Below are 19,489 nucleotides of genomic sequence, written 5' to 3' on the forward strand. Positions count from 1 at the left end.
CTCCCACAAGAATCGGCACAGCCCTGGGGAGGCAGAGCCTCAGGGTTAGTGCGACATGGGTGGGGAGTGTCCTGTCACTTGAGGAGTTAGCTTAGGTATGAGAAACGACTCTTAGTTCGGGGCAGCAAATTCCCAGGACAACGTGGGAAGCATCTGCTCTGAAAGGGCCTGGAGCTCCCATGTTCTGGTCCCCTGCCTCATGCACGGGCCCAGAGAGGGCAGGGGTCCCTGGGCCACCCAGCAGGCCACTGGCCTTGTTGAATGGAGTCTAGGCTGTGGCCCTGCCCGCCTCCTCCCCCCACCGCCTCAGGGAGGAAGACTTCTTTCAATCCATTTTTGCTTTGGCTGAAATGAGAACTGTTTCCTATTTGTTTTTGTGTTAAATCTTGTCAGCTTGATCCAGGTCCCCCTGCTGTCAGTCACTGACGGGAAATTAGCAAACAGCAGGACGCAGGTGCGTGCAGACTGGAAGCTGGCAACACAGATTACAGGCCCGGCCCGGCGCTTGCAGACCATCCCTGTCACCGAGGGAGGAAACTGCAGTGCAAAAAACTCTCCGTATTTTCAGCTCTGGGGGACCCCCTGGAACCCACTAGCCTAACACCCTTGCCTGACCCTGTTCAGCAAGGAGCATGCTTCTGCACTCCTGGGCATAGCCCCGGGCCACACCTCCAGGAGCAAAGGCCGCTGAAAGCACTGGCAGCCAGTTCCTGCAGGGACATGGGAAGCTGGGGCCCAGGGCAGCGGCGGGGGTGGGGGGAGCAGATATCTTCATGGGGAACCTTTGTCTGTGGGTTATTACTGCCCTGACCCTGGCTTCTCCATCTGCAGGGGGGTGAAAGGGGCTAGGGCTAGTGCAGTCTTCTGGGTATCAGCCCCGGTGAGACTGATCTGTGGCAGAGCCTCTCCCAAGGGAGGACTGCCCGTGTGTATGCTGGCGCAGCCACACAGTCGGGATGTGATTTAGGGAATTCTGCCGACCGTGGGACCCCATGGATCCCGGGCACTGCCAGGACAGGGATCTCCAAGCCTGGGAATGACGGTTGCTGGCCCAGCGCCCGTCACTGCGTTTGCCCAAGGCGGTGGCGGCTGGCTTCATCCCGCCCGGGATGCGGTTACTGTCATCGACACACCCCATACCTTGCTAGGTTTTCAGCAGCAGACAGTGCTCTCCTGGGGCTCGCCCTGGCCAGCTCTGCCCCAGCCTCTCAGCCCGTTCACAGGCAAGGCAGGGAGGGGAGACAAAGTGGGAAGGGCCCCATTTCTGGCCTCAAGCCCTCGTCTTTACTTGGGAGACAGCCTTGGTCTTCAGGACGTGCAGCTCAGGAGTCACTGCCTCCTGCGAGGGCCCCCAAACACCGTGACCACCTCTACCTGTCCCCACCTGCTTCAGTAGGCCCGTGCCAGCGCATTGTCCCAGATAGGCAGCATTGGGGGAGAGCTTGGGGTGGCTCAGGGTGTTGCCCAGGCCAGGCCACAGGTGGGCAGGAGAGTCTGGGTTGTGGGGCTACAGAGCCCCAGCAGCTCTGCCTGCAGACAGAGTGTCAGGTGGGAGTAGGGACAAGATCTGGAAGTCCAGAGGCTGGACTCGCACAGTGGGACAGCCCTGAGGGATCATCAGGCCTCCGCCCGCCACCGGCTCCTTGCTGACCAGAAGAGACGTCCTGCCTTCCCCATACCACTGTCGCTGGGGGACTGGGATGCCCCCGGGAGGAACATGTCCTGGCCCGGGCCTGGCAGTGCCCCAGTGCCTTTGCTCTGAGAGCCCTATGCCAGGTCCCCTGGTCAGCCGGGCTATAAAAAGCCCCCAGAGTGTCTGAGTGTCAGAGCAGACCATGAAAGGCCCGTCCAGCACCGCCCTCATCCTGATGTTTCTACGATGTCATATCATATCCTGGGGGGCACTTGCAGCCTGGCTCTGGGAGGCATGTGTGGGACTAAGCGGGGAGGTGGGCAGGATGGCTATCAGTAGGCTCCCCGGGGCCCAGCCTGCTCTGTAGTGGGCTGACCTTGGCCTTGGGGGACCTCAGCTGTGTGCAGGCTCAGCCCATGTGCTAGTCCAGGGGGAGCTCATGGCTATCTCTTATGAGAGGAAAATGAAATGGCAGGAGAGTACCATGTTCCTTATAGGCCTGTGCTGATTCCCATACCGCCTTCCCTGTCACCCACACCAGGCAGGGTCATAGGTGAGGCCAAGGGGGCTAGGAGAGGTTCACGGTCCTGCTGAGCTGCCCCGGGGCTAAACTCCCAACACCTGTACTCTCTTCCATCAGAACACGAGCCCCACAGTTCCAGGCCCTGTGGGTGCCAAGCACAGGCACAGGTAAAGGCAGAGATCATCAAAACTATGTCTTGTCCTTGAGCGGAGGGGCTGTCCCACTTTACAGATGAGGAAGCCAAGACTGGATCCGATCATCCAAGTGGAGGCTGCGCAGGACCAGGGAGCCCGACTGAATACTGAATAAAGAGCCACGGAGGAGAAGGCTCCCCTCAGTGCTTTCCTGCTGGCCCAGGGGTGGGAAGCCATCCAAGAACTAAAGGTTGCCTCAGTCAGCCCAGGGCCTTTGGCTGACTGTGGTTTTATTAATGAAATTAGAGAAAGTGCATGAGCCAGGGAGATGCCAACTGGGGGTGAGGAAGGCAGGACTGGGGAGGGGGGCCCTGTAGCCCAGGCTCTCGGGCCAGCCAGAGCTTGTTCTCTGGGTCTGAGGACACGTGTCCAGTCGGGAGCCATGCACAGGGAGTAGGGGTGCCTTTCGCTCCATCCTCAGTGTCCCCCTCAGATGCCCACAGCCCTGTCCCTCCCCCTAGCTGTTACTCCAATCTCCCTAAAAACTCTAGATCGTTAGAGCCAGTGGGCTCTCGGGCGCCCTCCCACCCGCAACCTGTTAGCACAGAAGCATTTCTGGTGTTCTTCAGGGCTGTTGTGGAACTCCCCTGGATGGTAGACCTCCAACGTCCCCATCTATGCCAGTTACTGAGGGTCCCCAAGTCAGCTTGGCCCCCCTGCTCTTAGTCTCCTCCCTGCAGTCCGTTCTTGGTCAGTGGACAAGTTGTTTTTCAGTTCCCGGATTATAGAAATCCCTTAAAATAATAATCCGTGTCTTAAAACCCAGAGCTGTTCTGATGTGTGCTCAAGGAACAGAACTAATGTGCTGGGGAAATGAATTATCCCACTGGCTGGGTGGCCGAGTGGGATGCAGGCTGGCAAGTTCTACCGTGAAGCTCCTGGTAAGCACAGAATGGAGATGTTCTGAGTCAGCGGAAGGGGCATCCTCTAGAGCAGATCAGATGGCACAGGGGGAAGCGCATAGAGGGCAGGAGACGCAGCTGCCCCAGCGAACCCCAGTTCCACCACCCCAGGGTGTGCAGGCATCGATGTCCACCTCAGACTGCTGAGGACAGGATGCAGCACCCAGAGCCTTGCCCCTTCTGTAGGGCAGCCAGGACCCTAGCTCTCCACACCCCACCCCCCAAGAGCCCCTCGGTCCTGCCTTTGCTGGCTGCTCCCACAGCCCCAGCCAGGCTGGATTCTGCAAGGTCACATTGAGTACAGATCATTACTCCCACCTTCATCTTAATCCACCCAGGCCCCTGATGCCTGGGCCCCCCTTCTCTCCTTCAAGCTGGTCTCTGGGGCAGAGCAGGCCCTCCCGGCTTCTCTAAACCCCGGCAGCTGCTTCCCAGGGGTGCCTTGAAGCCGACCACAGTGAGCACGGGGCCAGTGCAAGTGGGTGCTGGCACAGCCTCCCCAGCCCTTCAGGGGCTTCGTGATGCCCATCTCATCTAACCACACGGGAGGAAGGGGCATGATCACTTCTGTGCCTAGACGGTGAGCTCGCTGCACACAGGAGGTGTGTAAGAAATGCTTCCTGAATGAGTATCCCAAGGGCTTGTCCTCTCAGGTGGAGAAGAACACAGGATAGGCCCGAGCTTGAGCAGATGGTCTCATGTTAGTCTGCTAACGTGCTGACAGAGAGAAAGCAAAACTACCCAGCTCCGAGTCGGCTTCTCTGCGCTGAAAGGCTTCTCGTAAATCTGCCTGGGGAGAGTAGGGGGGCGGGGGGGGGACCCGGGACGAGCATGGAGCCACTCTGGCAAATTACTGTTCTCAAACGAGATGAATGTGAACAGAAATAACACCTGCAGTCATAGGGCCAGAGCGGGGAATTGCTGAGTCTGAGAAAGAGGGACACTGCCCAGCTCTTCAAAAAGATGCAGATGGCGAATCGTGTAATTCACCTCTCAGTGAGCCTGCCCTGGCGCAGGCCCTCCTGGCTAGGGTTTGGGGTCACTGGCTGCAGTAGGTTGCTGAATGTTTAACTGCCGGCCGGGAGGGGGGCTGATTTGTAGCATCTGCCAATTTCTGTGGTGTGAATACTCTCTCCTGGATGATTTTAAGCCGCCAACATGATGTCAAACAGCTCACAAAGTTCCTAAAAATGGAAAAACTGGCACCTGTGAGCTGGTCCCAGCCAGCTCTAGCCCTTCAGTGGGCTGGTGTGCAGAGAGGGAGGCTCACCTGGCTTTGGGCTCCCCCTGAGGCAGGTGGGGGGCCAGCTCTGCCAACATGGTGCAGAGAGTGCCTGCTTGCTCCTCTCCCTCAAGGCTTGTCAGCACTAAGGCAAGAGGCTGACCCCAACTTGTCTCTGAGGAAGGCCCACACCGGAGCCCAAGCTGGTTGACCTCCTGGTTGAGCCCAAGCTGGTTGACTACTAGGCTCAGAGATCCGAGGAACACTGTGGACGTCCCCATGCAGATTCTGCCAAAGCGCGTGGCAAAGTCGGTCATGGGGGAAGAGGCGAGGGATGGGGATGGTGTCCCGGCTGGGCTTAGTGACAGCCTGTGCCTGGGGGCGGGGGGAAGGGGCCTCCAGTGAAACAGCAGGAGGTGACCACCACGGAAGGGTGGCTGAGGTGCTCAATGCAGCGCTAGGTCCACAGGGATGAGGAGGTGGGGATAAATGAAAAGGCAGAATTAGGATCCCGAATGCAGTGTGGAGCTGGGACGGAGGAGCTGGTCATACTGAGCAGCAGGTGGGCCCGAGGCCAGGGCCCAGCCTCGTCCTTCTGTTTGGCAGACATCTGACGGAGGACTTACTCAGGGCAAGGAGTCAAGCACAGAGGTAGACAGGAAATGGGAGCCCTTGGAAGCTTCCAGAGCAACAGAGAAGGCAGAACGGAAGAAAGCGCTATGACAATGATCTCAGTGGCTGCATGTCTCCCTGGGAACAGAAGGAAGGAGGTCTCAGCCCAAGGAACTGAAGTATCAGTTGGCAAGTGCCAGGGGCCACATATAGGCATCAGGCTGTGCTGTGGGGGAGTGACGGCTGATGGCTGCTGCCTTCTCTACCCTCCCTCCACTCTGCCCTTGCCCATCACCCACTGGAGCAGACACCCCGTGGGGACTCACATGAAGCCCAGGGCCCTGGGGGAGCGAACACCCATCGCCACTGGCCACTCACTGAGTGGTGGCCATGGGCTCACGGCCAGGGTCCGCTGAGGTAGGGACCAGGTGGCCTTTGCCCTGTTAGGGCTGGGACAAGGGCTGGGCCACAGAGCGAGGGACCCTGGAGCCCATATGGAGGTGGTGGTGGGGGGGACCGTTCACCAGTACCGACAGCACATCTGGGCCGACAGCAATCCAATTGTGAGTGCATGTGTGACCGTCCCCCTTGCAGCCAACCACAGAGGGAAAGAGCTGGTCTAAGCTGTAAAGGGGATGCCGCTGGGGAGAGCGTGTGGCCAGCTGAGCCCTGTGCCCGCTGTACCTGCTGCAGGAGGCACGTCATGGCCTGGCCCTCTTAGTGCCTTCGCCTCTACAGAGCAGCTCAGATCTGTGCCTGGGACTGTCCGCTCCAAGGAACCCAGGCCCCTCTGCCCGCCAGGCCCTGCCTCCTGGCTCTGGTCCAGGGTGTCTCTGATGTCTCAGGGTCATCCACGATTTGCGGAGGTTGCAACAAATTGGATGTGGCCCTGGCACATCATGAGATCAGAAGGAGAGGCTCAGGGAGACCCAGGATGGGGTGGGGGTGGGGGTGGGGGTGGGGAAGGCCGGGGGCCTCCATGCAGGTCGATGGCACGCGTTTCCGCACTGTCCCAAGTCCCGATGGCATAATTCCCGCATCTATGTCCTCGTCCAGGTCAGAAGCAGGAGGCAGAGTGGGGCGGTGCTCTGCTCAGGCTGCCTGGGGTCCTGCCACTGATGGGGTGAGGGCTGACAGTGCCAGCCCTGACAGCCTCCCATGTCTCCTGAGCCCAAGGGGGTAAAGCAGTTCACGCCCCAAGGCTCTCCCTGGAGTACCCCTGTACCTACAGGATGCTCTGGAATCCCTGAGGGAGGATCCCAGCTCCCCATCCCCTGAGAGCCAGACTCAGCCCTGGGATACGTGATCGATGATCTCTAGGCCCCAGTGTCCCCATTTGCAAATCTGGCTGGTTAGGACACTAAAGGACATGTGAGATCCCTTCCAAATCTAAGCTGGGGTATCACCCACATCTGGCAGTTGCCCGTTCTGATCACCTCCTTTGGCCCAGCTCTGTGATCACCAGCTCTGCTAACCATAGGTAAAATCCTGTCTTACTGAATCCAATGCATCACCTTCAACAGGCCATTTCATGACACCACGCCATTTTTAAAGCACTAAATAACAAGCTCCCTTTAGGGCTGAATGACAAAGCAGTGCTAGGATGTGGGTACACAGTTTGTAGGACACTTTTGAGCAGCCCCCTCCCTCTGGGGCACATTGCACATGCCCCCCCCCTTAAGGCCCGGTACTTTCAGGGGCTCCCCAGAAGGGTTGAGTGTCCCAGTGGCTGCGCACCCAGAAGACAGGGCCCTGACCTCTGGCTCTTCCCCAGCCTGCATGCTTCCCACCCAGTCCAGTCTGCTAAGCACCACCGTGTGCCAGTCCTGTGCCCACAGCACATGCCATAGAGACTGGGTGGATGACGGGGCTTTGGGCCTGGCCTCATGGTGTGGTGGGAGCTGTCTAGAGGTCAGCTCCCCTGGAGGCTGAGGGTCCCAGGATGAGGAGGGGCCACTGGCCAGGGCTGGGCAGAGGTGACAACCAGTCTGGAGTCTGGTTATGTAGCACCCACCACCTGCAGAACTTGACCCCCTAAAGGGCATGTCCTCGTGTCCTACCCATCACCCCAGGGACACTCCTCAACACATGTCAGCCAGGTATCTGTTGGATAAGCAGCGGGGACACCAGGCCTCCCCCAGTGAGCCTTGCTGTGGCCCAGACCACACCTTGCTGTGGCCACAGTTGGTCCTGCATGAAAGCAAAGCAGGGGACACCTCTGGGAACTGCTCCCTGCCAGGTTCTGAAGGAGGGGGCAGGTGTCCCCAGGCAGCATGAGGTTTGTAGAAATGACACCGCAACCGTGCTGGGTGTGTGCACCCCCCCCAAAGAGCTCCTTGTGTCATCGGGAAAGCTGGGTTCACCTCAGCATCTGGCCTCTGCAGAGCTGGTACAGAGCACGTACATAGCAGGTGCACAACAGGCCCTCTACAGGGCCGGGAACACCAAGGGCTCCACCGGAAAATGGGCAACTGGTGAGCTCCCTGTGGGTTTTCACGTGAGAACACTGACGCTTTATACCTGGGCCTTTTCATCTGTCTTTTCTGAAGAATCCTTCTACACTTAAGCAGCCGCAGAGTCCACTAGCACATCTGCAGGGGGCAGAGGTTGGGGGGGGCAAGTGCCCACCCCCTGTGCCTTCCGGGGGTTCCCAGCAGGGTGTTGGGGCCCCACCTGGTGGGGCGCTAAAGGGGAGGGGGCAGAGCCCCTGTGATGGCGGCTGAGCGAGGAACCCGCGGTGGGGCCTTGGGCACACAGCCTCTCGGGGCTGTCATGGTGGGATGGGTGGCCAGCCAGCACGGCCTCTGTGCCTGAGTGGGGCCGTGGCCGAGTCTCTGAGTTTAAAGCCCTATCTTTCTTTACTCCTGGAAGAGGCCACAGGACAGGCCCAGAAGGAAGGCAGAGCTGCCAGGAAGTGGTGCTCCCACAAAAGGTGGGCCAGAGGCAGGGAGCCCTGGCTTGGCCCCAGGCAGCAGGTGTGGCTCAGGGAGGGACCATGACTTGTCCTAAGCCTGGGCACCCCCACCTGTCCCCCCACCCATGACTGGGACAACAGGCACAGCTGCCGCCACCGCCCCACAGGATCGGTCAGGTGACACGTCCCTGAACTGTGCTCTAGCCTCCTGTGCTCTCTGAGGGGACCCCATGCGGGGACAGTAGAGGCCCCACCAGACTCTGGAGCCCCCAGGTGCCTGCCAGGGCTGTGTAGGGGGACGGGGCCCCAGGCAGGCCTGAGGACCCATTCAATCCTTCCAGGATCAGGGCGGGGAATCAGTATGAAGGCTGGGCGTGGTTCCTCGCGTCTGCTCGTTGCCATGGCCCACGGACGCCCCGGAATCTGCCTCCCCCTGCCCAGGTGCTGCCCTGCGCTCGCTGCAGCCCTCCACAGCCCTCCACGCCCAGGAGCCTAGAGATCCTGACGTTACCCTTGGCAACGTGCTGACGCAGATGCCAGCGGGCGGGGGGTGGGGGGGAGGTGGTGGTGGTGGCTGTGGCTTGTTTGCCAGGCATGGGGGCGGGGGGTGCTCAGCCAGTCGTTGTCAGAGAGAAGATGAGGCCTCAAGAGCCGAGCGGGAGAGAAGAGCTCTGAGGAGCCACGTCCAGAGCCCGGCACCGGGCAGGCCCCCAGGCTCCCCTGGCTGCTGCAAAAATCAGCATGGCTGGGTCTTGGCTGCCTCGCCTCTGCTGGGGCCCAGGGACAGTGGAGGGCCCTTGAAAAGAAGGCATGGGGGCAACCCTGTCCTGTCCCCGACGGGTGCGTTCGCCTTGGCCGGGCGGGAGGAGGGCAGGGGCACAGAAGAGCCGGGCCGGCGCGGCGGCGGCGGGAGCAGCCTGCGGGCTCCAGCAGAGGCAGGCTCTGCTCTCCGCCTGGCCCGGCTCTCCCCTGGGCGGCCAGCCCACCGCGGCGGCCAGCCGGCTGGAGGAACCACGGGGACTATTGTCTTTCCTCGGCAGCCTGTTTGTTTTCCAGCCTGAGATATTGCTGGTAGAGCATGAAAGGTCACAACTATTTGGAATCCAGTGAATTTCCAGCCTCGCTTGAGTTTCTCATGAAGAATTTCCTTTTCTGGGGAACAACCACCTCCCCAGGCCTGCTGAGACCAGGGTGGCGGCAGCGGTGGGGTGCAGGCCTGGCTGCTAGCCCCTCCTTTTAGAAAATGCCCTGAGCAGCTCCAGAGCCTGGCTGCCTCCAGGGGGGCAAATACAGGCCTTCCAGAAACCACCCCATTTGATAGCCAAATCCTTCCATGAGACATGGGACCATCTCAGGGCCCAGGGACTCCACCTCCCATGTCCTGCCACACCTGTGGGCACAGGCTTGGCCGGCAGAGCCTGCCAACAGACGGTCTGGGAGCCCAACCCCGGGCTGAAGGAACTTGCCATGCTTACCCTGGAGATGACAGACGAAGCAGCCCTGAGATCTAGGCCCCAGGAAGGCCCCAGAGCCCAGGCTATCACCAGCCTTTGGACAAACAGGCAGAAGCCCGGAGAGCTGAGCATGGGAGCACCGTGTGGCTGGTGGATCTGCTCTGGCACTGTCCTGGGGCCTCAACTGGACACCTGACCCTGGCCTTGCATCATGGCCTGGTCAGCCCCAAGCCCTCTGCTCGGAACAATGCCTCTTCAAGGAGCCTGACCTTGCCCGTAGCTAGGATGTTCCCTCTGCCCAGAACCACACATGGCACTGAAGTGGGTACAGGCAGAAGAATAAGAGGAGCTAGAACCCCTAGAAACCACACAGTGCTGGGAGCAAGGCAGGCCCTGCCCACAGGGAGCTGCAGGCTTGTCCTGCCCTGTGCATTCAGCATCCTCAGCCCAGGCCCAGCTCTGGAGACACCCCTGGATGCACACAGGGCAGATGAGGGGAGCCCTGCTTCCTGTCTCCATGACCACCTGCAGCTGTTTCTTTCCCCTCCTCCAAGAGGCTGGACTTCCTTGAAAACCTGATGAAAGCCACAGACCCTCTCTCTATCCAGAAAAACGCTCAGGCATCCAGCATGGTCGCCACAGCCTGTAGCCATCCACAGGCTTTCTTGGGGCCGCAGGCTCAATTAAGACTCCCAGCTGAACCCAAAGAATAAAGCCACCACCTGCATTAAAAAAGATTGAGTGAAGGACCAAGCCCCTTCCTTGCCATCGCCCTGGTCCCTTGGACCCTGGAGGCTGACCCCCCCATTTCCCAGCATGGTGGGTCCCCCCCATGGCCATCCCCTGCCAGCCCACTGCCTCCCCAAGCCGTTGACACCCACAGGCCCATACCACTTACAGCTACTTATGGACCCGTTTGCCCCCAAGCCCCCCACCCCTAGGATCAAAGACCTCTTAAGGGCAGATTCCAGGTCTCTGCTCAGTGCTCCTGCCTGGCACAAAACCTCCTCTGCAGGACAGCCCAGGTTGGGCAGCCCGGGCCACCCCTACCCTGTCTGGCTGCTCAGACTCCACCACCAGTCCTGGGCACCCAAGGACTCTGCGGTGCCTTGAGCACTGGGCCTTGTGCCTTGGCTGAGCCTGCATCGTGTTGCCCGCCCCCTCCTTGCCAGGGGTCTGGCTCCCTTTCCTGCCCAGCAGCTCCTCCTGGAGCCCTCACTGGCTCAGCACCAACCCTGGCTGCCCCTTGGCACCTCCCCACACTGCATCCACTCTCGGGGGCCTCCACCCACCACCTGCCTTTGAGCCCCCTTCTCCACACAGTGGGTTCTTAGCCAAGGCTGAGGGCCTGAAAGAATCCCCACACCCACCCAACCCCTGGGGATTAAACCTCAGAAACAGTTCTTAACCCTGTGGCCGCCAGACTCCCAGGATCCAGATCCCTGGGCTGTGGGGCTGTGGCTGCAGTTCCCAGGACCCAGCACAGTGCCTGGGATTGGTAGAAGTTTTGTGTATTTACTGAATTGCTACATGGACCAACAACTGGTTGCCTGGCCTGGGCCTTGTCCCCACTCTTGTCCTGCAGAGCTGTCAACCTCCCTCCCAGCCTCCAAGGTTACTCCCCAGTGCATGTGACTGCACCCCAACCTCACCTGAAACAAAGCCCCTCACAGGGCCCAGCTTCCCCTTCTTCCTCCTCAGTGAGCCTTCCTTGACACCCAGGTGTCCAAGCCCCTCCCCTGGGCTCCAAGCAACATGCTCTTGGGGCTGAGGAGCAGGCCCCACACAGCAGAGGGATGGCCCTCTGCGCCCTGAGTATTTCAGGCACGGGGCGTGGGCTGCTTGTGGCACTGAGGCGGGGGCCACCTGGGTACCTTGGGGTCTCAGAGCACCTTGTCAGCAGCTGGGTGAGGGCACCCTTACCTGGTGGAGCCCGAGGGTGTGGTGGTTCCTCAGAGGGTATTCAGAGCCCTGAGGGCCTGTCAGGGCACCAAGGTCAGAGTGGGACCTGTCCATGCTAGGGTGGCCACCAAGAGAGCTGACAGCAGGTGCTACCCCAAGGTCCTAGAGTGCCCTTGATACCTAGCACCGTCCGCACTGTGCTCCCAGGACAGCACCCTGCCGGAGCCACCATGGCTCCCCTCCTGACTACAGCCTCTCCTGCCCTGGGCGGCCCATACCCTCAAGCCCACCCACTTCCCAAGGAGCCAGCGGGGGCAGGAACAAGCAGAGGAAAAGCCCGGCACACTTACCGTCTGGTTGTCCTCGTAGAGTTTCAGGTCGTAGCCACTAAGCTCCACACAGAAGATGATGGCTGTGACGCCCTCGAAACAGTGGATCCATTTTTTGCGCTCCGACCTCTGCCCGCCCACATCCACCATCTTGAAGGTGAGCTCCTTGAAGGTGAACTTGTTCTCCACGATGCCCGTGGTCATGTCCCGGGAGCGCAGAATGTCCTCGACGGTGGGGATGTAGTCGGGCGCGGCGATGCGCTCCAGGTCGTTCAGGTAGTAGGCGGCGTTGTCCTCCAGGTGGTACTCACTGGAGCGGCCGAAGCAGGCCTGCGCCCCGGGGTCGGCCCACAGCCGCCGCATGACGCCCAGCAGCTCCGGTGTGATCTCGCCCTTGCTCTCCGCAGGGCCCGTGAGCGCGAAGAGCTGGACGGCGTCGTAGGCACGGTCCGGGTTGTGGAAGTCGATCTTGAGGGCGGCCAGAGCGCGGATGATGCGGGTCAGCGAGTCGATGGCGTTGTAGATGATGAGGGGCTTGTACTCCTTGCAGGCCTCCAGGTTGAAGCCCCCGCTGTGGATGATCTTCATCTGCTTCACGATGGTGCTCTTGCCTGAGTTGCTGGTGCCCAGCAGGAGCAGCTTGATCTCGCGGCGCTGCCGCTGGCTCTCGGAGCGCAGATGGCGGTCAATTCTCCGGGACCGCCGCGCTGCCTCTTTCTCCTCTGAGCTTTGCCGACATCCCATGGTCCGGCAGCGGCGGGCCCAGATGCAGAGCACGGGACGGGGCACCTCCCCCTGTCGCCACCGAGCAGGGGACGCTGAAGACGTGGGCCGGGTGCGCCCGGCAGAAGGAGCCCTGCTGTCCTCGAAGTGCTCAGCGCGGGTGCGGGGGCGAGGCCATGCCACGCTGCAGCCCCTGCCCCAGCACCTCTTCTCCAGCTGGCATGGCGATCGCCTGTTGCGAGGAGGTGGCCGGGCCCTCCCTCTAGTGACACTCCACCTGCGCAGGCCACCGTGGGGCCCGGTATGCCGCAGTCATCCCCTGTCCTCCCGACGGTGGGCAGCTGCACTCTAGCGTCTGCCTAGGCCGCTGCCGTCTGGCTGCCGGTTGCCGGGGCGGTGCTGCTAAGTGTGGCTGGAAGGCCAGCCCCTGGGGCCGCGGGCGCTCCCTGCGGCCCCCCTGCCTTGGGCATCCGCCCTTCACCTGCCAACACAGAGAAGAGGGTGAGCCTCCTCCCACCGCAGGCCGGGTGGGAAAGGGAGACCTCGGACCTCGTCGGGAAGCAGCCTGGGGAACAGGGAATCAAACCCCCTCCCTTCCTTGGAACCCTGCAGAATTGTGCCCAAATCCACGGCAGAACGAACGGGGCTGGGAGCCACGCCCCACACCCCTCCTCCGAGCCAGTGTGCCTGAAGCCTGGTGCTTGAGGAAAGGGTGCCCAGAACCACACTAGGACTTCAGAGCAAGGGAGTGAGCCCGGGGCCCTGCCGCCCCTCCCTGCCCACCGGACCCGGCCAACCTCACCCTCCCAGACCCTCCGTCTCTGGGTCTGGTGGTCATTAGGATTCAATACGACGATCCTGCTGTGATGTCCTCCCCCCACCTCCATCACTCTCTCTTGTAGCTGCCACAGCATCAATGGGGGCTTGGCTCCTCCTTGGTTTACGGTGGGGTCCCATGCCAGGGTAACTGGGTGATCCCCCCTCACCACCTCTCATGGGCTCTCGGTCACTTCTGCTCTCTCTCAGGGCAGGACATTCACCAGGAGGAGGCTGGCCAGGCCTGGCAGTAAGCAGATAAGCAGGGAGCAGAGCGAGGCAGAGGCCCCAGGCTGGAGCACCACAGGGTGGACAGCTACCTGGCTCCTGGTGGAGGAGGTGGCGGGGGGCGGGGGGGGGCCTCGGGTGGGGCGGGCTGAGTTGGGGGAGCAGGGGCTGGGGGGTGCAGGCCAGCAGCCAGGTGTGGGAGGCAAGCCAGGCCAGAGTATATCTGAGGGCACTGGGAGTCGCTGAGTCCAAGGCAAGGCAAGGGGGCAGTCCACAGGCTCCGGGGTCCCAGGCCATGTCTTTCATGCCCCTGCTCCCACCTTGATGGTCAGTAAGGAACAGCTGTGCTCACACCCTGGGCAGGGCATCAGCACCTCAGCGCCCAGCTCTCAGCCAGCCACCTGCTGACCCAGGATGCCTGCAAGCTCTTCTCAGGCCTCCCCCAATGACCTATGAGCAGCTGAGCCAGGGCCCTCCCTACGAGGGCAGACCCAGAGCTCAGGCTCTGCCCCCACCTGGCAGCCTGCCCCACACAACTCTTGCCCTCCTTCCTCCAACCTCTGTCCTGGCCGTCCCCGGCAGCCTCCTCATTCTGCTACGGCCAGCGTTCACCCCTCTAATGCCCCCATTCCCCTCATGGCAGGCCCTGGATGGGAAGGACCCAAGGCCAACAGACCCCGGGAGCCAGGGGCCTCATCTCGTCTCCCCACCCGGCCATGCTCCCACCTGGCCTCTGTGCCTGCAAGGCCCAGCAGTTCTGCTCTGGAGCAGGCCCTGAGGCCTGTTCTCTCCCTGCACCCACCTGCCTCCGCAGCCAGGGGCCCTGCAAGCTCCTCTCCTGCCACCTCTCCCCCTTGGTTGAACCTCCATGTGCCCCCAGTGCTTCCAGGATGATGAGTCCCATCCCAGCTGTGTGGCCTGGGCACTTGACTCCACACCACAGAGCCTGTCCCTCACCGGTCGCAAGCATCTGTTAGAGGTAGGGCGTTCGGTGCAGGGCCTGGAAGCCCACCAGGGGCAGCCAGTACCCCAGTGTCCTTGTCACCTGTGAGTGTCCCTTAGAACCAAGCACGTCCTGTGTGCTAAGCCCCGGTCCCTCGGGGCCTGGGAGCCGCACTGTACCCTGCACACCACGGGCACTCAGTGAGCGCTGGTGGGAGAGAGGAAGGGAAAGACTCGGGCGTGAAGAGGCTGAGGAACTTTGCCATTTCCCCACAGTCCCATTGGACCACGGGTCGGGGACACACAGGCCGTGTACCCACTGTGCAAGCAGAGGTCAGGGAAGGAATTCAAGCAGCAGTGAGTTCTAGGTTGTGGGATTAATAAGGTTTTGTTTTTTTTTTCTTCTTCGCATTTTACCATATTTCCTGTACCTTCTTGAATGAACTTTTGTTTTAAGAGAGGTTTGTAAACAAGTGTCAGGGCATTAACAAGGCCCTGTCTCTCGTGCCACCCAGGCTTGCCTCTCCCCACCCTGGACTGTGAGCGTGTGGCTACTCCCTGGGCCCTGCTGATGACCTGGCGGACCCTCAGGTGTAGAAAGGAGTCCAAGGTCCCCAGCAGCCGCCCAGGGCACCTGGGGCCCTCCCTGCCAGTGCCCTCCCTCCTAAAGCCAAGGCCAGCCATGGCAGCGGAGCCCCATGTTGTCATTATTGTTTTCCTTAACTTGTGTTTGAGAATCTGAGGTACACACAGGCCCCAAATGACCAGTTCTCCCTTGGCTGGTCAGTGATAGGGACAAAGATCACCCGAATGGCAGGTTCCCACCACCGTTCACTGCCACCTAGACAGGCAGCAACCAAGCACCAAGTCTCCATGCCTCGAGCACCCTGCAGTGACCCCACTCTTGGGACATGGTCTAGCCCAGAGAGGTAACATGGCCTGGGGTCGTGCAGGCCAGTCCCCTGCCTCCGTGCAGAGCTGTACCCAAACGGACCAAGGCATCGGCCATGTCCTCTCAGTGCCACGTGTGATGGCCCTGCGGCCAGGTCCTTCTCAAACCCAAATCCCTCCCCTTGCAGCTTGGGCCTGGGGAGTCTGCCAAGCTGAGCACAGGGCTGTCCTCTGGAGGGCTGGCTCGGTCACCCAGGGCTGCTGCCCATCGGTGGCCCCTCGCCTCACTCCTGTACCGGAACTCTGCCTGACCTTCACGGGCCAGCTCATGCGTGGCTGCCTCCCTGCCAGTGGGGTGCCCTGTCCCCACCTGTGGCCTGCGCCTCTCTCCACTGCGTCCTTCCTTTCTCTAGTCTCTCCTGCCAGGCTGGGCTTCTCTTAAAAAAACGGCAATGCCCTTACCAAACACCAAACGCAAAAACTAACTTAAAATGGATCAAAGCCTTAAATGTAAGACCTAAAACTATATTACTCTTAGGAGAAAGCATAGGTCAAGAGCTGAGTGACACTGGATTCGATGACGATCTCTTGGATGTGACACCCAAGGCTACAGGCAACCAAAGAAAAAGAGAGGCAAACTGGATTGCATAAAAACTGCACAATCTTGTGCATAAAAAGGCACTATCAACAGGTAAAAAGGCAACCTACAGGTGGGAAACAAATACTTGCAAACCACATATTGGATAAGGGATTAATATCTGAATACACAGAGAAGTAAACCTCAGCAGCAAAACAAACAACCTGACTGGAAATTGGGTGAAGGACTTGAACGCACATTTCTCCGAAGGTAAACACATGGCCAATAAGCACATGAAAATATGCTCGACGTCACTGACGTCACTGACCGTGAGGGCAATGCAGATCAAAACCCTAGTAGGACACCACCTCACACCGAGAAGGATGAGTACTATAGTTTTAAAAAAACAACAAGAAAAGAATGAGCAGAAATTGGCTCCCTTGTGCACTGTTGGTAGAAATATAAAGTGGTACAGCTGCTATGGAAAACAGTAGGGTGGTTCTTCCTCAAAAAATTAAAAATAGAATTACCAGCAATTCCACTTCGGGTAGACACCCAAAAGAACGGAAATCAGGGTCTTGGAGAGATTTTTGTACACCCGTGTTCAGAACAGCACTTATATCCACAATAGCAAAGAGGTGAGCAATCCCAGCATCCGCTGGCAGATGAATGGATAAGTCAAATACACACACACAGGAATATTATTCAGCCTTAAACAGGAAGGATACCTGCTACAACAGGGATGAACCTTGAGGACTTTACACTCAGTGAAAGAAGCCAGTCACAAAAGGACAAATACTATGTGATTCCACGTAAATGAGGTCCTTAGAGTCGTCAAATTCATAGAGACAGATGGCTGCACAGCATTATTAATGTATTTAAAACCACTGAACTGTAAACTTAAAAATGGTTAAAACAGTAAGTTTTATGTCATGTCTATTTTAACACCAAAAAAAAAAATGTCTTGTGGGTGAGCTACCCCCAAAATAAAAATAGCAAGGAGGCCACGTGGTACAAGAGAAAGAGGCAGGCCCCCTGCCCGGTCCTGGCTTCCCCCACCAGTAGAGGGCCACTTGGGGCCCCCATCATCCATTCTGTGGATTGGAACGCCTGACTAACGGCCCCCAGCTGGTACCAAGATTCGCCCACCCAGCCTTCAGCCCAAAGCCGCCCTGTCCAAGGAGGTGTGACTTGTGTTTTGGGAAGTACGTGCACCACAACCCCAAGGCTGAGGGCTGGGCTTCTGAGAATCAGGAGAGCAGTTTGGGGGCAGTGGGCCGGCAGCCTGGGGCTGGCCATGTGGTCCTTGACCAGTGCAGCCACAAGGCAATGTGGGAGTAAAGGGGAAGGAAACACAGCCAGGAGGCGATGGTGTGCATCGGGCCAAGTCTGGAGGCTTCTGCCATCTGCATGGGGCCGCCACAAACAGTCACATCCGAGGTGGGTCCCTCCCTTAGAGGCACCCTCTTCTTTCCGGTCACCAGAACCAAACAAGCAGAAGGCCCACTCAGAATTCTCCCTGCAGCTCTGCAGGGCTCAGCCATGGCCCAGGGCATATCAGTGTTTAGTGCCTTGGAACTAGTGGTGGAGACTGGGCTGTGCATGGATACAGTGAGGGGAGTCCTGTGAACAAGAGTATTTGCCAAGGTCTAAATGGGACCTCAGCACAGTCCCATTCTGAGGCTCGGCTTCTTTGCCTTTATGTGAGGTTCCTACCAGTCCTACCTCTCTCTTAGTCTAATCTGGGCTTTACTGGGCCTCCTACGACTCCCCAGTCGGCCCAGAGACAAAGGACTAAGGGTTAGATGACTACATTGTTCCCTGGTTCAGTAACTGCTCACGGGTCCCCAGGCCCTGATACCCACAATCCCCCCCACCACAGCGCTGCTGGGTCTGGCTGGAAATTACTGAGGAATGGGTGAGGAAAAGACTGTACCAGGCAGAGGAAGGGCATGTGCAAAGGCCCTGTGGGCGAGGGGAGAGACGAACCATGGTGCGAATGGGGAGCTGAAGGAGGGTCAGAGGGGCTGGACAGAAAGACAGGAGAGAGTCACAGGTGAGAAGAGGAGGCAGGGTCGATCAGGGGCGCCCCACTGTGTGGGTGCCTAGTTGTGACCATGTGGTTGAGTGTGTGTGTGTGTGTCTGGGGTTGCACACATGCAGATGTGTATGTGTCTGTGTGCAGGACTGTGTATGTGTGCATGCACTGGCCTAGGTGTGCGCCTGTGTGCAGGTCCGGGAACGTGTGTGGGAATGTGCAAGTGCGTGCACACGCCTGCGTGTGGCTACCTGTGGTGTGCCGGGAGCACAGGAGGTATGGGCACTGTGTGGAGCCAGGCTGAGGTGCGTGAGAGGGCCAAGGGCAGGAGTCAGGGGTTCCCAACCACACAGTGGAGCTGGGGCTTTGAGCCTGGCACCTGGGTGGGGGGCGGGCACTGCTGAATGAAGCAAAGACCCACGCCTGAGTTCACACAGGTGGAGGGAGGTGAGCATCAGATCAAAGGCAGCAAATGCTCTGTGATGGAGAAGGGTGCCAAGCTGCACATGAGTAGGGTCGGAGGTGCCGCGGTAAAGGCTGCGGGTCCATGAAGTGGGCAGGGCCTGCTTCCTGACAGGTGACAGAGCAGGTGGTGAGGGGACTGGAACTGCCAGTGTGCTTGGCCAGTCTGAGGGACAGGCAGGAAGGTGGGTAGATGGCGTTGAACGTGAGGGGCCGGCAGTAGGGGTCACCGTAAGAGCTCCAGCTTTTTCTCTGAGAGAGCTGGATGCCAGCCAGGGTTGGAGCGAGGGGTGCCCTATGTGTGAACAGAGCGGGATGGGCTCCTGTGCGCGGCCATGCAGGTGACAGGGCAGCAGTGTGGGCGAGGGCTAGGGGTGGGGGACACATGGGCTGTGCGATGGACAGTGCCTGGTGACAGCGCGGCGGTAGGGGTCAGGGCACCCCAGGGTCGGCCAGCAGGCTGGGAGAGGGGACGCTGGGAGGAAGTGGCAGGTGTGCTGTGGTGGGCTCTGCTCCATCACGGCCCCTCATGGGTCTCCCTGACTCACCTACCCACTTGCCTGGGTACCTAAAGGCTGGCAGGATGCGATCCCCAAACGCAGAGCCTATTCAGGGACCCCTTGACTTAAAGCTGCTCCACCGCCCGCAGCCTCAAGCCAGATACTTGAGCACACACACCACGCATTCCCTTGAAGCCCTTGCCTGCCCTGCCCCCAGCCCCCCGACCCTGGTCCCTGCTCACCGTCTGACAAGCCCAGCCCGTCCTCACGTCTAGCTGCCCCCTTCCCCCAGACATGACCCTCTCAAGTCTCCATTCATGTCACAGATGCCGGGTGACAGCCCTGAGCCAGGGGGTGGGGAGTGCAGTGCTGCCACCTCTCTGCGGCCTTTCCACACTCTGGCGCTCTGGACCCTGGATGCCCACCTCGCCAGGCCACGGCTCTCCCCAGGCACACCCCACATGGCCTGGCACGGAGCTCCAGCGATGTAACACTCACGTCCACTCCTGTCCTCGCTCATGGCGGAGCTAAGGGCCAGGGCAGAGCAGGGCAGAGCCAGGCTGTGCGACACCAGCCCCTTCTGGGCCCCTCCTCCAGAGGACGAGAGCCCGGAGCCAAGGTCACCAA

At 59.9% G+C, this 19,489-nt stretch overlaps 2 protein-coding genes across 2 annotated transcripts in view; one reads left to right on the forward strand and one right to left on the reverse strand.

Moving 5' to 3' along the window:
• RSPH14 (radial spoke head 14 homolog) overlaps positions 1-19,489 on the forward strand; it is a 74,114-nt gene that overhangs the window by 28,877 nt on the left and 25,748 nt on the right. The gene's annotated exons all lie outside the window — the stretch shown is intronic.
• The window catches only part of GNAZ (G protein subunit alpha z), a 51,785-nt gene that overhangs the window by 16,672 nt on the left and 15,624 nt on the right, over positions 1-19,489 (reverse strand). The window contains exon 2 of the mRNA XM_034989267.1: positions 11,707-12,889. Within this exon, the coding sequence (XP_034845158.1) occupies positions 11,707-12,429 (723 nt within the window). The 5' untranslated portion in view covers positions 12,430-12,889. The remainder of the gene's footprint in view (positions 1-11,706; positions 12,890-19,489) is intronic.

Source organism: Mirounga leonina, unplaced genomic scaffold (genome assembly GCF_011800145.1).
Source record: "Mirounga leonina isolate KUSES-001 unplaced genomic scaffold, KU_Mleo_1.0 Mir_481, whole genome shotgun sequence".
Taxonomy (NCBI): Eukaryota; Metazoa; Chordata; class Mammalia; order Carnivora; family Phocidae; genus Mirounga; species Mirounga leonina.